This window comes from Scleropages formosus, chromosome 1, assembly GCF_900964775.1.
Source record: "Scleropages formosus chromosome 1, fSclFor1.1, whole genome shotgun sequence".
Classification (NCBI taxonomy): domain Eukaryota; kingdom Metazoa; phylum Chordata; class Actinopteri; order Osteoglossiformes; family Osteoglossidae; genus Scleropages; species Scleropages formosus.
Window position 1 is genome coordinate 44,257,888 of NC_041806.1, and position 16,787 is coordinate 44,274,674.

The 16,787-nt window shown below is 47.9% G+C and overlaps 1 protein-coding gene across 4 annotated transcripts in view; it reads left to right on the top strand.

The window, feature by feature from the left end:
- The window catches only part of lama2 (laminin, alpha 2), a 102,689-nt gene that overhangs the window by 82,390 nt on the left and 3,512 nt on the right, over nt 1–16,787 (top strand). For all 4 annotated transcript variants that reach the window (XM_029258215.1, XM_029258218.1, XM_029258216.1 and 1 more), the window contains 23 exons: nt 224–340; nt 586–749; nt 1,189–1,327; nt 2,217–2,319; nt 2,478–2,594; nt 2,913–3,095; nt 3,274–3,279; nt 3,683–3,837; nt 4,681–4,824; nt 5,497–5,630; nt 6,019–6,178; nt 6,269–6,393; nt 6,566–6,728; nt 7,118–7,262; nt 7,753–7,891; nt 8,521–8,532; nt 9,639–9,759; nt 10,668–10,844; nt 12,695–12,846; nt 13,443–13,619; nt 14,456–14,666; nt 15,180–15,239; nt 16,082–16,194. In XM_029258215.1, coding sequence (XP_029114048.1) covers nt 224–340; nt 586–749; nt 1,189–1,327; nt 2,217–2,319; nt 2,478–2,594; nt 2,913–3,095; nt 3,274–3,279; nt 3,683–3,837; nt 4,681–4,824; nt 5,497–5,630; nt 6,019–6,178; nt 6,269–6,393; nt 6,566–6,728; nt 7,118–7,262; nt 7,753–7,891; nt 8,521–8,532; nt 9,639–9,759; nt 10,668–10,844; nt 12,695–12,846; nt 13,443–13,619; nt 14,456–14,666; nt 15,180–15,239; nt 16,082–16,194 — 3,017 coding nt within the window. The remainder of the gene's footprint in view (nt 1–223; nt 341–585; nt 750–1,188; nt 1,328–2,216; nt 2,320–2,477; nt 2,595–2,912; nt 3,096–3,273; nt 3,280–3,682; nt 3,838–4,680; nt 4,825–5,496; nt 5,631–6,018; nt 6,179–6,268; nt 6,394–6,565; nt 6,729–7,117; nt 7,263–7,752; nt 7,892–8,520; nt 8,533–9,638; nt 9,760–10,667; nt 10,845–12,694; nt 12,847–13,442; nt 13,620–14,455; nt 14,667–15,179; nt 15,240–16,081; nt 16,195–16,787) is intronic.

Below are 16,787 nucleotides of genomic sequence, written 5' to 3' on the forward strand. Positions count from 1 at the left end.
ATACACTTATTCGTAATCGAAGGGTCTCCACAGCTGTGCACTTACCTGAGAATGAGTAAGAAGTATGTTGAAAAGCAGCAGTGCCTGTGCTGCACACTCCATATCTCAGAACATGAGTGTCTCTCCATAGTATCTGTCATAATTACGTTCAAACGTTGGCTTCATCCTGGGAGTTCAACTCAAAGTCTTTTGGCTCCATGCTTGTTGTTTGGTCTGCCCACAGAGGAAGAGGAACTCTGCGAACGCAGCCAAAAAGGCAGCGGAGGACACTCTTGCAGACGGTGAGCGCATCCTTGCGGAAGCCAACCTCCTCTCTGAGAGCATCAACCAGGAGGTGGAGGTAAGTGCTTCTCAAATGTATTCCTTTATTTTAGTTATTGACGTTCCACCACCGCCACATCTGTGGTCACATTTTGAGGGGGCATGCTGATGTATCAGAGCATTTGATGGTCAGAATGCATGATTGGAAATTCAGAAATTGGTTGATGATAGCACTGGAAGATCCCAACACATGTAGATCTGAACATTAGAAGAGCAGAACTCAGTTGTGCCAGAGCTCCTCACGGTGTGAGCCTCGCTGCATAGGACCTCGAGGAAATGGGACGAGATCTGGGCCAACTACACGACCGGCTAGACTACAAGGTGAGTGGGCTCACCAAAGGACTGGGTGAGAAGAAGCTGCCCAAGCTCCTGCTGGAAGCCGAGAACCACGCCGCGCAGCTCAACGAATCTTCTGGCATCTTGGACAGGTGGGTAGGGGTCTCGGCCGGTTGATCGCAGCAAATCTGAACGCGCTGTGGTTCACCCAGTACGGTGAGGAACTCTTGGTGCAGCTCAAACATCTGTATCAGTCTGTCCAACACCTGGAAGCTGCTGGACATCAATTGGGAGAGGTCAAGTTGCTTCATCAGTCAGTGCTTTGCTTTACAACATGGCTCCGCTCACTGTGGTTAACTGAGCGAAAAGATAAAGAGCACTGAAAAGAGAAATAAAAGATGTGTTTTCGAGAGGGGAGAAAAACAGACTGGTCAGAGAAAGTACAAAAATAAACTGCAGTGCTTCACGGAAAAAAAGTCTATCCGCCTCTTTTGTTAGGTGTGCGAGTTTTCATTGTCAGAAAGTGGTTGCAGTCATTATTGTGCTTTTATGGTTTGGAATAACTAATCCACTGTGGTCCCTGTTTCGAAGTATTCTTGCAGAAGCGAAAAACCTGTCGTTCAATGCCACGGCAGCCTTCCACGCCTACAGCAACATTAAGGACTTCATCGAGGAAGCGGAGAAGCTGGCCAAGCAGGCCAAGGCCCGGGGGTCAGAGGCTGTGCAACTGGTAAGAGCCCAACCCCTACCCCCACCCCCAGCACACAGTCCATACACCTTTAACCCCACCACCTTGCTCCACATCCTCATTTCAAATGGTCTACTTTCCACAGCTATTCCCCTCCATCACACCCATCAAGATCAAAGCTCCTCGGCCCCTTTTCATTACCGTCATGTGTGCGTTCCACATAAGCAGAGCTCAGGGAGTCGAGCCCTTCCAATAGTTGTCTCCCTCTCTGTATCCACCCAGCTCCTCTGTATTTATATTTATTCATTTAGCTGACACTCTTCTCCAAACCAATTTACAGTGTTAAGCAACTTACAACCATTGACCCCGTTTAGACAGCTGGGTAATTTTACTAGCGCAATTTTTGCTCAAGGTTACTACAGCTGGAGGTGGGAATCAAACCTGCAACCTTTGGGTCAAAAGGCAGCAGCTCTAACCATTACACTGCCAGCTGTCCCCCATCAGCCTTTAACCTCACTGTTAAAATGTGACCCTGCCTCTTTTCCAGCATTTTCCATGCAGGTCACATGTCATGGACGAATTACATTAATGATTGTTAGAAAAGAGTTTCAGTAACTGAAAATCGTTTGGTATACAGACCTAGCACTGTAAGCCACCTTGGACAAAGGCATGAAATTAATGAAAAAATAACATACGCTGTCCACAACCGCTTGTTCCGAGTGGGGTCGCAGTGAACCAGAGCCTAACCCGGCAACACAGGGCGCGAGGCTGGAGAGTAAGGGACACACCCAGGATAGGACGCCAGTCCACCGCAACACACCCAAGCAGGATTTGAACCGCAGACCCACCACACAGCAGGCCCTGGTCAAACCCACTGTGCCTCCCATACAAATGGGAAAATATAAAAACTGTTTATATGTCCTCTGGACAGGCTTCCACTCCGAAAGGCTCCCTGAAGGACCTGGCTAAAACCTCGCTCCAGAAGAGTTTCCGACTCTGGAACGAAGCCAAGAAGTTAGACAACGACGTAAAGGGTGAATTCGTCCGCACTTGATCAAACTAACACGTTTCCCTTGAAAATACACCTGACCTCCGCTTGCCAAGCAGCGAAAACATTGTGAAGGTCCTGCAGCCGTTGGGTTTGCATTCTGCGTTGTGGGTTGTAAGCAGCGGAGGATGCTTTGTGTTTCAGAGAATGCCGACAATCTGGGAAGCCTGCAGGGCAGAATTAAAAGTGCTGGAACCAAGAACAATGACTTGATGAAGGCCCTTAACAACACCCTTGGGAAGCTGCAGGCGATTCCAAATGGTGAGCGCGGTCAAACTAACCTTCTCCGTTGCGTCTCGGGTAGGAATGACACAGTCGGCACCGCAGGGGTTCTCAAGACTCTTTGTGTGCAAGTAAAGCTGAGCTAACTCAATCTCAGTTTCATTTTTTTACAAGATAACCCCCACCCTGACCCTAGGATGAGGAACTTCTGTACTCGGATGAAATTTTTCAGTATGACCGGGTTTTTGTTAACAAGGCAAAACCACAGGCCTTCTCAGTGCTCAGACCAGCCCTCCAAGACTTGAACTGACATACCTATGGTTTATTCATGCTGCGACATTCCCCGGCTTTCCATAGACACAAGTTCCAAGCTGCAGGCCGCCAAGGAGAAGGCGCGGAACGCCAACGAGACGGCCAGTGACGTCCTAGCAAGGATCAAAGACCTCAACCTCGATCTCATGGGCCTGCAGAGGAACTACAGCAAACTGAGCAACGACATCGGCAAGGCCGACAGCATGATCCAGGATCCCGACAAGAACAGTGAGTGTCCGCAGCGATTTTTCCCCGTTAGAAGTCGGATGTCAGACTGAATTGGTGGAATTTTGCTGAAAGTTGAATTTTTTAAATGTTTGTCATGTCAATCATGCACATTTCAGTGTGTTTCTTACCAATTGTTTTGTTTTTCTCTCCCTATTTTCTATTCCCTTTTCATCAACAGCAATAAGTATGTATTCTCTTTCTTACCTTTATTTGTTTAATGTCATGTCCAGGCTTGATGCCAGGCCTAATAATTTGCATGTAGCATAACTGAATGACTCCTTTCTGCCTGTCTTCTCCAGGATTAATGTAGGTCTCTCAAAACTCCTCTAAGCTCCTGTTTCTAATGCGCCATTACAGGGATTACACTAATTATAGATGCATTCCTTGTCATTTATTTGTCAGCTTTTTAATAAGGCCCTACTTTCTATTCTTTGCGCTGGTTACGACGAATTGACCCAAGACGCTGCGCTCGCATTGCTGCCGATAACACCAGCAGGCTGTTGGTCACGCTCTGCCTCCTCCCGCTCCTGCCCCTAAACCCCAGCCCTCGGTGCTTTCGTCAATCGGTCTCGACCTCTTCATTTCAGTCCATGCCGCCGGAGCGAAGGTCAAGGACCTGGAGGACGAAGCCGACCGGCTCCTGGAGAAGCTCAGACCAATCAGAGAACTCCAGGACAACCTGAAGAAGAACATCTCCCAGATTAAAGAGCTGATCAACCAGGCCCGGAAGCAGGCCAACTCGGTGAGTCTTGCTGCCCTGTACTTCTTTCACCTCAACAAATCTTCCCAGTGTCGCCAGCACCATCCCTAAAGCTGCCTGGAAATGTTTAATCTAGGCTGAGAACTTCAATATATCGGTGTAAATAATTAGTTTGCATTTGTTAATTTAGCTGATGCTTTTCTCCAAAGTGACTTACAATGTTGTGGTACTCACAGTTATTTACCTATTTATACAGCCAGGTAATTTTTAACTGGAGTAATTTAGTGTAAGTACCTTCCTCAAGGGTACTGCAGCTGGAAGTGAGATTTGAACCTACCACCTCCAGCCACCACGCTCCCGGCTGCCCCTCCACCTTTTCGGTTTCTGCGCTGCTTGGTTAGGTATACATTTATTCATGGTGATTTTTGTAGTTTGCATTTTCATAGCCAAACCTCCTAAACACACAAATAACTCTTTCAAAGGTCACAAAAGCAGTTTCCCTTCAGGAACATGACCCTGTGGATCCATTTGTTCACAGGTTCAGCTCACGAGGCCCTTAATCACAGATACACTCAACCTATTTGCCGGCACTCCCAACAGAGAATTTCTGAAAATGTGGATTTGAAATAGGTTTTTACGTTTGTGCTTTGCACGTATTTCTCTCTTGATCTCAAGGCTTCTTGCTTCCAGTGCCTTTCAGAGTTAGAAAAGAGACTTTTGCGTGAATTTCTGCTTACAAAGGCTGGCAATTGTGCCTTAACTTATTCTTTTATTTATTTCTAAATGCTTACGTCTGCCTCTAAAACATATTCTTTCCTGCCTGTCAGCTGCACTCAGCAGGTTTGTTTGCTCTTCTCCAAACCGACATCCCCCTGTCGCCCACAGATTAAAGTGTCTGTGTCCTCTGGAGGAAATTGCATCCGCACCTACCGGCCCGAAATCAAGAAGGGTCGCTACAACACTATCATCCTAAATGTGAAGACCACCACGGCAGACAACCTGCTCTTTTACCTGGGCAGCGCCAGATACGTGAGTCAGAAAATTGTTTCCCATGAGCCGCTCCTGCACGTTGAACGGTTTTCTCACCATATCACCGAATGACCGAATACGACCGCCCAAATCACTCAGGATCTCTTTGCACTGGAATGAGGAGAAGTGCGTGGCTTCACAGAAATGACAACGTCTATATATAGAAAAATGACAGTTTATGTAAAATGTTGCACAATAATGTGTAACGGTGCTCTGTTTTGTACATTTCCATGGATATCTAATGCATCCCAATTACACTAAAATTACTCTCCCAATCATAGTTTCTCAAAGGTCTATGATAAATACCAATTAGATGAAATAGCAAAAAGGAATGATAAAAGGTTATTACACCAACATGCAATCCCCCGGAGAGGCTGTATAATTTTGCTATGTACGACAACCACTGCAATTAGCGATGAGTTCAGGCGAGGCGGTTTCATCCAGAATTGCCATTGATTTCCTTTGGGAAATCAGCATGCTGTCGCTCTCGCTGATTTACGCGTGACTTGTCGTTCTTCGGCATTTTGCTCCGGCGCATCTCGCCACTTCCTGTCGGAGGAGACGGCTCTTCTTCCCGCGCACAGGCCCCGGGGGAGGGGATTAGTAATGAGTCTGTAATGTCGCCCATTAGACGCCCGCCGCGCCTGCCTCTCATTGGCTCCTCTCCTCTAGACTGACTTTCTGGCCGTGGAGATGCGCAAAGGAAAGGTGAACTTCCTGTGGGATGTGGGCTCCGGCGTGGGCCGTGTCGAGTACCCCGACCTGGCCATCCACGACGGGAACTGGCACCGCGTTGAAGTGTCTCGGTAAGCAGGGCAGCTTGTGGAGACCCCTCCGATTTATAGTTACTCTACTGCATGTACTCCTTTTATTAGTATTTAGTATCAGTAATTAGTATTAATTGTGATTACAATATAATAATAATGCGATTCTACACAATGTCTTTTTTTGCCACTTTTATGCAGTAGGGTATTCTGCTGGAGAAATTGGAACGCCTTCTCAAGGGGATAACAGAATGACCCTTCCTGGGGTTTCAACCAGCAACCTTTGTGTTAGAAGCATGTGTGCTGTTTTATCATGAGCTTGATCCATATTACACCTTTCCTGCAACTTTGAACAGGGCGAAGCTGCTCTGCTCTACAGAGGCACATGCGTGTGTCTGATGAATGTCTTTTGGGGTTGGGGGGGTTGCAGGATCAACATCAATGGCACCATCTCTGTCCATGCCCTTGAGGGCCCCAAGGCTGGCATCATGCCCATGTCCCACAGTAGCAACTCGCCCGCAGGTTACACCATCCTAGATGTGGACCAGAATGCTTACCTCTTTGTGGGAGGAATCCTGGGCACTGTGAAGGTATCTTCTAAAACCTGCTCTTAGCACTTCCTAGTAAAATGAATGCCTATGGGTTACCCAAACTGATTTGTTTTGGTTTGACTCTTGAAGAAGTCAGATGCAGTCAAAACAACCACCTTCTCCGGCTGCATGGGGGAGACCTACCTGGACAACAAGCCCATTGGACTCTGGAACTACAGAGAGAGGGAGGGAGATTGCGGTGGCTGTGTTGTGAGGTAACCCTACTGTAAAAGCCCTTCTGCAGCAAACACTCCTTCGTTCTTCGTCTTGCACAAACAGTAAACGGAAATAATCTTTGCTGGTGAAATATCTCAAAGCTCCACTTGAAGTTTTCTGCTGCAGGAGATGGCTAGTATCTTATCTTACTGTCGTGTCCTCCCACCAAAGCCCCCAGCCCTCAGAAAGTGAAGGCACCGCGCAGTTCGATGGGGAGGGCTATGCTGCCGTGAGCCGCCCCACCCGCTGGAACCCCAACATCTCCACAGTCACGTTCAAGTTCCGCACCTTCTCCACTGACGCCCTCCTCATGTACTTTGCCACAAAGGATCTGGTATGACCTTCTCAGCTCCCACTCTCACAGGCCTTATTCCCCACTGGGGAACATTTCAGCGGCAACTGTTCACACACAATTACCTGAGAACTTAGAGTTCTTCTCAAGCTCATATGATAAAGGCAGATATTTGTCAATGAGTTGAAAGGAAAGATTCTCTCTCCTGAGGTGTAGGTGGGGTGTTTATGAAATAAACTGGAGCTAAATATAATGCTCTGTTTGAGCTTCAAGCCATCTTTGATATCAGACAATGGTGTTTTGCTAACCCAGAGCACCCTAGCCAAGCTGAGCTCAAGAATAATCCCCATCTTCTGTTTTAATGTCAGCGCCAACCTGCACAAACACCTCACTGTGTGGTTTCCACCATCATGCCATGTTGTCTGAGACAGAAAGACTTCATGAGTGCTGAGTTGAGTGATGGGAGGCTGAAGGTCAGCTACGATCTGGGCTCCGGGCCAGCTGTGGTCACCAGCGTCAAGCGGTACAACGATGGCCGATGGAAGTCCTTCACGATGGCCAGGATGACGAAACAAGGTTTGAATTCTGAAGGCGTAATATTATTATCCCATTGAATACTGTCATTGCCCTATTATTTAAATTCTTCACCCAGGATTTTTTCCAACTGAGCTAGAAGTCTGTCATTTTCTTTTAAATTAAATTATAACGTATAACCTCCTGAGACTCGGCCATTAATTTTTGTCCACTCTAGATGATACGTTTTTATGTGTTTATCCTAATCTGAATGTGCTACTGTTCTGAGTCCTAATGCATTTTATATAGGATATTCTGTGCTTTTAAATTATACCACATAGGGTGGGGCATGGCTATTCTTCTCAAAGTCCTAGATAGAAATATATCCGCAAACCAAAAGGTTGAAGAGCAATTCAGTTATCCTTCTAGGACCTGAGATCAGAAGTATACTTCTCTAAGCCATTAACTGGTGTACTCTGATATCGTGACTCCTGAGTTGTGTTCGTGGCTATTTTAAAGCAGTCCGACCTGTTCTATATACCCTGCCCCACAGCTATGGTGACCATCATTGACATCGACACCAACGAGGAAGAGAAAATGTCGGCAACCTCGCAGGGCCCCAGCTCAGGATTAAACCTCAAGGAAGATGAACGGATTTATTTTGGCGGTTTGCCAACTCTCGGCAACTTCAGGTATGAATTCCGACAAATGTTCCATTTTTCCAGCATTCCAAACGACAAGGTCTCCTTCATCCGCCCACCTTTTTAGTCAGCAATCTGAGCAAAACAACCCACACTTTCCTTGCGTCTCTCATTGTACCAGTTCGGCCTTCATACCTCAAACAGCTCAGGATAAAATCTTGGCGAGAACGAGAGATTTAATCAGCAGGGGACCTTGAACGTCAGCCCTCGGAGAGGAGTTCGAAGCATGGAATTACTAACCCGATGGGAAAAAAGCCAATTGGCAACATATAGAAACGCTTTAGTAGAAAAAGAAGCAGAACCAAAAATATGGTATTTGACAATCGCAAGGTGTCCAATGCATACCACATTCAGCATCCTACTTGCACACAAACACCTGAGAGAGCCTCTCTCTGCCTGTGGTGTGCATTGCATGTTTGAATATGATTATATTTTCCTCGACACTGCATCTGAGACGTTCCTTTGAACAATTTTGTTACAATTACAATTGTTTTACATGTAAACAAGAGCCGCCTGGGCCCTGGTTTAGCTTAGCCTGTATGATGCTTACATTTTTTTTCTGAAAATCCTTCACATGTATTGTGGTGTAAAGCACTGACATTTGTCTGTTGTTTTTACAGTATGAAAGCCAGGTAAAACACATACCCGCGTGCATGCATTTAGTAAAGCGGTGCTCATTTCAGTCACAGCCTGGCTAATTGGTGGCGTTCCTGGTGGCGGGAGCTGTGCATCTAGCGACGAGCACCAAAGGCTCTCATGGATCTTCTGCTGTAGATGCTTTAATGCCACTTGGACTGGTCAGAGGAAACTCAAAGGGAACATAATGCTTTTTGCATAGTAAAAGCTCAAAAGGCTGCTGCTAAACACGCAAATTTGAGGCCAGCATCGCTTCCACTTCATTCCTTGGCTGCTGTTACCATCAATTCCTCCTCCGGCATGTTTCACGGGTACACTTCTATCATACGTTGTACAGAATATTTCTGGCCTTCACCACACGCTTATGAATACGTGCCAAGACGTTCGCACGAAACTCTCTGTTGGACGCAAGTACTCTGGCTCCTCCTGTTATGAACAGTTCAGTTGTGTATTTTCAAAGATACACGTGTTTCCCCGTTTATTTATTCATTTTTCATTGCTTTTTCTTCACTCACCTGCTTTCTAAAACTGGTTGAGGAGATAAATGACCTGTATTTCCACAGCCAGCTCATAGATCATAGTCAGCAAAACACATTAAAACTGAAAAAAATCATGAGGCCGTCTTAATTCAACTCACTTCCACAATATTTACAGCTTGTGCCTGGAGTTTCCGAGTATTGGTCATCAATAACAACATTAGGAATGTTGCACGTGCTCACAGGATCAATCACTAAAAATTCGGCATAAAACAAATCTGTGCAACTGTATTTTTTTTTTATTTTCAGTCATTTTTCAGTTTAAATTTTAATATAAAGTCGATATGAATATCGAAACAGAAAGCTTACAAAGCATTTTAATTATGTCTATACCTATATCTGAGACCTTTGCAGAACCCATCCCACAAACAAATCGAGAAATGTCTGCATTATCAGTCTTTTATTTGTTACTTGATAGTTGGTGGCTTGAGATTTTCATAAATAAATTGAGCTGCAAAGAGTTTTATGGTCCCAACTGTGTTCCTAAGATGAGGAGTCAGTGTACGTGAAATCAGGTTTCGCTCAAAGTAAAAACTTACGGCTCCGTCCTCTACCTTCGATTACAGGCCAGAGGTGTCTTTGAAGAGGTTTGCAGGCTGCATGAAGGATATAGAAGTTTCCAGAACACCATACAACCTGCTGAGCAGCTCTGACTACACCGGTCTGACCAAAGGCTGTGCTATTGAGGTAGGACAGAGTGTTTTATTATTCAGCCTCCCCTTTCATGTGCCTGTGTTCAACATACAGGTTCACTTATTCATGGGTGCTGCCATGAAATATGCCCAGAGCCTGGATTTCGCTCCTCAAAGGTTTTGAAAGCAAGAGGTTCGACTGCTGGAAATAGCCTGAAAAGAAGAAAACAATAGCACGGAAAGAAATGGCAAGAAAGAGGGAAGGAGAAGGATAAAAAAGACAAAATGTCAGTCTGCAAAGGGGACTGAGAGATTTATTTATTTATTTATTTATTTATCACCGCCACCCTGATCAGCACCAGCGGTTACTGAAAGTGGATGGATTGTTATTATTATGTTTAAACTGCAGTGGAAAACTTTTTTTGTGTTTTTTTTTTTTTTTTTTTTTTTTTTTTTTTAATCGTTTTTCTTAAGTGCATCAGTGGCACCAGATTTATTTGGCACAATGTGACTTATCTGGGTCCGCAGCTACCCTAGTAGGTTGAGTAGATACCTAACCCTCGTAGGACCCAGGTTCGAATGCCTCCTTCATTGTAATCCCTCGATCAACGTGTTTGTCCTGAAATGTTACAGTAAAACTTACCCAGCTGTGGAAATACTTAAATAACTGTAAGTTGATAGGGTTATAAACCTAACATTGTAAGTTGCTTATGAGAGAAGTGTCAGCTGAATTAATTAATAGTAATATCAGGGTACAAAAAACTGGTTTATGAAGTGATCTCTACACAGAAAACCTACAGTAGCAAGTGACCGGTGTGTGGTGAGTGTCTTGAGATCGAAATGTGTGACCAGGCGGGTGTGTGACTGGCGCACAGGACTGTAGTCTATAGCTGGCTGTGTGACTTGAGCTTGAGCACTTGAGCACGTAACCATATCCGTCCATCTTGTCTTCCGCCTCCACAGAACCTCCACACGGTCAGCTTCTCCAAGCCTGGCTTCATGGAGCTGAAGCCCCTCACATTTGGCGTTGGCACGGAGATAACCCTGTCCTTCAGCACCAAAAGTGACAAGGGCCTCATCCTGCTTGGCAGCGGCGGTACCCCTGTGCCCCCCAGGAGGAGGCGCCGGCAGACAGGCGAGGTGAGCTGCTGGATCCCAACCACCTGCCCGGGTTTTGGTTGGACCTTCTTCACGAAGTCGTCTGCGGGAATACCTACAGGTTCTGGTCCAGCATCCAGGCTTTAGATGTAACTGGTGAAGATATAGGATATGAAAGATGTGTCACCCGGGTGGCATGGTGCACGTCGGTTTGAATCCCGCTCAGTCTGTGTGGGGTTTGCATGTTCTCTTCAGGTGTGTGTGTGGGGCTACCCTGCGATGGACTGATGTCCTGTCCAGGGTGTATCCCACTTGGCCTTGGTTCCTGATACCAGGATAGGCTCCGGGCTGCCGTGACCCTGACTGGATTAAGCGCTTAAGGAAAGTGAGCGAGCGATATCTGTCACCAGGTTTCGAATAATAACTTCACATTTCTCATGTTGATTTCCATTCAATGCTCTGAATGAACGTGAGATGATCTGTGAAGTTTTAATAACAGTCTGGTCTGAAAGAGGGACCCGGAAGGCCTGGTGCGCACGTGAGGGGGTCTCCGTAAGATCCGAGATAAAAAGGCCTCATGCTTTGCGCAATAATTGTTTTGCGCCCTGTAACAAACAGTGTCAAATCGGTGTTTCTGAAGGGAGCTCGGCAGTGCGTCTCGGAATGATTTTAATTAAAATGTGACTTTCAATGTGTATGGTAGCTGGTCTTCCATCCCCCGCTGTCCTGGGCCGCCGGGTCGCGGGGCCACTGTAGGGCACCGCATCAATTAGAGCCACTGTTGAGAGGAAATGATCGTGGATTTAACCTTTGACATTTGGCAGGAAGTGCCTTCGGGAGAATAGATTACCCTCCAGCGCGGTGATGGATTGGATCCAATCTGCAATAACCCCCACCCCCCACCCCACCCCACCCCCCTTCCTCCCTCCCCCCAAAAGAGGGGAAAGGTCCACACTGTCACCTTTGAAAATAATTATCGTCCATAAATTAAGTGGATGTCGTTGCAGATGAATGAGGTTCGGCGGCCCGTCGTAGCGCGCCCGTCATTCATTTCACCAATTTGCTCAGGGAGCAGAATGCGGGTCCAATTTAACTTGCACAAGGCGTACGACGTCCCCCCGCCCCCGCAGCCCGCTCCGCTCCGAAGCAGGACTCGGCCTGCGCATGCGAGCGTGCAATTAGACAAGGTGGCGGTATGTGCTTGCAGTTGTACCGGAAGGGTTATTCCGAACGGACCCTGAACAAAGTCGGCCGCTCCTCTAGACAGAGTAACTCTCGTAGAGCTGTGATTTGGAAGGAACTGACCCCCCGTGGCCTTTTCCCACATCAGGATGAAAGTGGGCCGCAGTTCTGAAGAAGAACTCTGAATGACCACTGTTGTCTCTTGTCGCTCCTCGCGTGCTGTTTCGTGGTGCAGCAGGTAGTTCTGCTACCTCTCACTTCCTGGGTATTTCGAGCATGGATTGGAACGTGCTCGGTCCGCCTGGAGCTTGCGTGTTTTCTCCGTGTTTGCCTGGCCTTCCGTGGGGCGCTCTGGTTTCCTCCCGCAGTCAAAGAAAAGTGTTTCGGGTGGATTGGTGACTGAATTGCCAATAGTGTGTGTTTGCGTGTATGGCCATTCTGTGATGGGCTGATGTCCTTTTAAGGGTACCCTGTCCAGCCTTGCCCCCAATGTGGAGTACGCTGCTAAAAACTGTAACTGTGACTATTTCTTGAATCGTGTGTCTGCATCTGAACATCTCCTTCTTTGGGAGAAATGCTTTCTTTTTTTTTTTTTTTTAACTCTGATTCGTACATCGCTTTGGGAAAAAGTATCTGCTTTATTAATGAATGTAAATGTTAAGCAGGTTGGTCTAATGATCATATCTTGTGCCTCTTCCCAACCCCTCCAGCCCTTCCTGTCTGTTCTTCTGAACAAGGGCACCCTGGAAGTGCTGGTGTTCGCAGGGGGCCGCGCCCCGCGGAGGGTGGTCCGCAAGCCGGACGAGGGGATCCTGCATGACGGGCGCGAGCACGCCCTGCGCATCGAGAGGACGAGCGGAGGGTGAGGGATCTCCCGCACGGCCCTACAGCCAAACAGTGTCCTGCCAGCTCCGTCCCGTCATCCTAGACAATGGCTAATGCGTAATAGCACCTGGTTTACACCTAAACGCAGGTAAGGCTACTTGCTACTCAAGACCTTCCCTCAATAAAGCAGGAGCCGGCAGCCCTTACAACACAGCTGCAGGCCACAGTAATATGAAAGACACAATGAACACACCCGGCAAGGGACGTGTCATCTCCACATGGGAAAGTCCGCATCCGTGCGCTGCACCGCGTGGCCTGGAGCCTGGAGCGCTCTGACAAGTGCAGCCATCAGCAGGTTCTCCACCGACCGCCTCATGCAGCCCTCGCGGTCCCGCTGGCATCGCTACAGGCTACGCTCCAGCACTTCTGAGCGCCGTGGCTGGCTAGCAGATGCACCGCAGCGTAACTCACGGAAGGTTACGGTCGCTGTGTTTTATGACACCGCGCATCGAGGGATGGGGAGAACGATCATCTGACATGACGAGCTGGTTCCGGCCCAGACAGCTCCATTTATCAGACCCCCTCCGCGCCGGAGGGACACGTGGTGACGAATTCCCGGCCGTCTGTCCGCAGGGGACTCACGGTGCAGGTGGATGAGGAGGAGAAGATGGTGCAAACACTGGCCAACGACCAGCCCATGACCATCAAACGGCTCTTTCTGGGCGGGATCCCGCCGGACGTGGAGACCAGCACTCAGAGGACCAACATCCCTTTCGAGGGATGCATCTGGAACCTGGTGATCAACACCATGTGAGTTTGGACAGACCCACAAACACACATGCAGACACACACCTATGTTGCCCTGTCAAACCGGCATAGCAGAGCTCTGTTGCTTTGGGCAGCTCCATCGCAGGTTTCAATCTCCATTTCTCTCTCATTACCCTTAATCACGATATTTACATTGAACTGATACAGTAAAAATTAACCAGGTGAATAAACGGATAAATTATTGCAGTAGTATATAGACCTAACAGTCTCATTGGGGTACAACCGGAGCTAAATGGATTTAAAAAAAAAAAAATCATCATCATCTATATGGGGGCTTCGCAAGGAGTCCGTTTAACGCAGCAAATGCTTCCTAACCACACCCCAAAAAAATTTGTAAACTAGATGTTTGTGGCAATTTCCACACCGAAAAAAAATTCATATTGGTGAAAATTTTTGCAGTTTTCCTTATGAGGAGAACCAAAAAAAAAGTCTTTTTCAGGACCCGAGATGCTTGTGTGGACGTTTTCCCGAAAACGTGACCTCAGACACACACTTATTCGGACGCAAGGGAAATAAATGCCATTTATCAGGCTTCGTCAGACCTCGTCCCTTTAAATTCCTGCGTACTGCTGGTGGTCTGGTGCCTCATACTCTTATGTGACACCATCACAACATAAAAGCTATTTTGTTAACTGATGAGTAGTCATGCTAAATGCTATTAGGCTCAGGATTTCTTCCGGTGGAATAAACACAAGTGACCCATATTTAAATGAGTCTAATGGAGCTGTCTGCTTTGCTAACCATTTTCATAATTCAAACTGTTACAATGGTGACCGAGCGCCCGAGGCTGTTCACTCATTACACCGCGTTTCGTGCAGCCCCACGGATTTCTCCCAGGCCGTTGCGTTCGAGAACGCCGAAATCGGACAGTGTCCCAGCATGGCTCCTCCGCCACCCACCCCTCACGTCAAACCCCTGCCGGAGGGGGCACCCGTAGAGGAGGACGAGGCGGAGGACGGGTCGCGGACGGGAGCCGGCCGGCCGCCTACGGAGGCCACGCCCCCCAGATCGTCCCCGACGCCGCCCAGCGTAGGTTCCGACAGGAGCGCCTAGGGAGTCGCCGTCTCTGTTGTGTGCCGTGCCGCCCGTTGCAGTTCCCCCGAACCCTCATCTCCAGCAGAATGGTAGGACTGAAGGGGAGCTTGAGCCACACACCCGCCTTTCGACAGTTTGACGGCACGCCCTCCAGCAAGGCTCTTTATTTCTCGCGTACGGTTGTCCTTCATCTGCGTCTGCCTTCCTCATCCCTCCAGGTCTCGCAGCACCCCACCTCCCAGGGGTTCCTCCCATAACATTTCTCCGGGCCGTTTCCGCAGATGTGTCCTTTTACAGGCTTTAGGGTGGCCAGCGTGACTGGATTCGACCTTCCGGCAACTGGACGTTTAGCTTTTGTCCTCAGCCCGCCTGTGCTTGACACTGTTAAGTTTTCTCAACCTGATACGTTGCGTATGTCGTTGCTTTGGTCGGTCGTGCGCTGGGATCGGGTGGGCCAGATCTGACCGCGCTTCGCTGTCCACCTCACCCCGCTCTGCTGCTTTGTAGGACGCCTCCCCAGCTGAGTTGAGGAGCAATGCCACACCCTCTGACCTCAGCTCAACAACGGTACCTTTCGCTTCTCAACGCCAACCCTTCTTCACGGCCTCCGCATCTCCCTCCGGTCACCGATCACCTAACGGTCTTTCGCCTAACACCCCGCTGTCCATCCCAGTCCTAGTCTCCTTACCGGTTCTTACAACATTTCTCCCCTCCTTTCCACCTCATGCACAACCCAGTTTTTTAATTAATTTATTCATTTTACCGATTTTGTATCTTAATTCCACAATTAACAGCCGCCTTCCCTCGTTTTCCGGCATCTGTGGCGAGACTGCCGTACAAGTGCATGACAGCGGCAGTCCGCTCACTTCGAATTAAACGTCTGCACCTACAAGCAACACGTCAGGGGGCGGGCGCTCTGCAAAGTACCTCTTCCGTGAACGGCGGCACGGTTATGCGTTTGCCTCCGGGATGTAACTCTGGGCCGTGCGTTTTGTCTGAGCGAAGGGAAGAGGGATGTTTGGGTTGCGTAAATGAGAGCTTTAAGGGACAGGGATGAGGTGGAAGAAGCACGCGCCGTACAAGGGCAAACAAATAATATACAGATTTCTCACGGCGTGTCCCTCGCAGAAAAAAAGAGCAGAGCGCGGTAAGCCTTCCGCACATTTTCATCTCTCGGAGAGACTAGGCAAATGAATTCCTGCCACAGCTCCCAGACTTATAGTCTTTTGTAATAGCGCCATCTATTGGCAGTATTTGGAGTCGCACGGCATCGTGTAGCCGAGACGCCCCCTTCGTGGAAATTCACCTATTTCCGAAGCTCGCTTTCGCCAGGTTTTAGTTAGCGGCTTCTCCCAGGACACGTTTGCACTCGATCTCACGTCGGCTGTCTGCTGCCCTACGATCTGCAGGTGCCCTGCGTCGCCGAGGCGGCTCCCGTCCTCTTAGAAAAGGCGAAGCAGTTCGGCCTCTCCAGAAACAGCCACGTGGCCGTAGCGTTCGACGACACTAAGGTCAAAAACAGGTACGCGAGGTCTGCTTTTTCTCAGTTTCTCCTCGCTGCAATAGCAGCCCTGCTCATTAATACGATTTCTTTTAAATCACCGATTAATCGGGAGAGCGCTGCAACTCTGCCAAGGCCGCTCTACACGAAAACGCTGGATTTCTTTGCTCTGGGGGATCTTAATCTGTGTTGAAGTTTATAATATGATACCACAGACGTGTGTAAAATTTACTGATATTTTGTTTGCGTTTGGTGCCCTCGTTTCTTGTTTACCTTGTTGATAAATACTCTATAAAAATATTGAGGCTGACCATTGATTGGCCGATTGAAAATATTAATCGCAGTGCCGTCAATGTGGAAATGGTACAAATACCATGTGTAAAAGCTCAGCAAACACTCACACTTGGCCTCACGAGGATGCCTGTATGAAAAGATCCCACCGGAGGTTCTTAACCTTTTCTAGGCTACGGAGCCCTTTTAGAATCCGATGAAAAACAACAAAAACATTTAATTTATTTCACTGAAACCTGATTACCTTCACACGTAATTATTTTATAGATAGGAATGTCTTTGTGACATTTTTTATTTTGTCTTTTATTTATTCAGCATTGTCA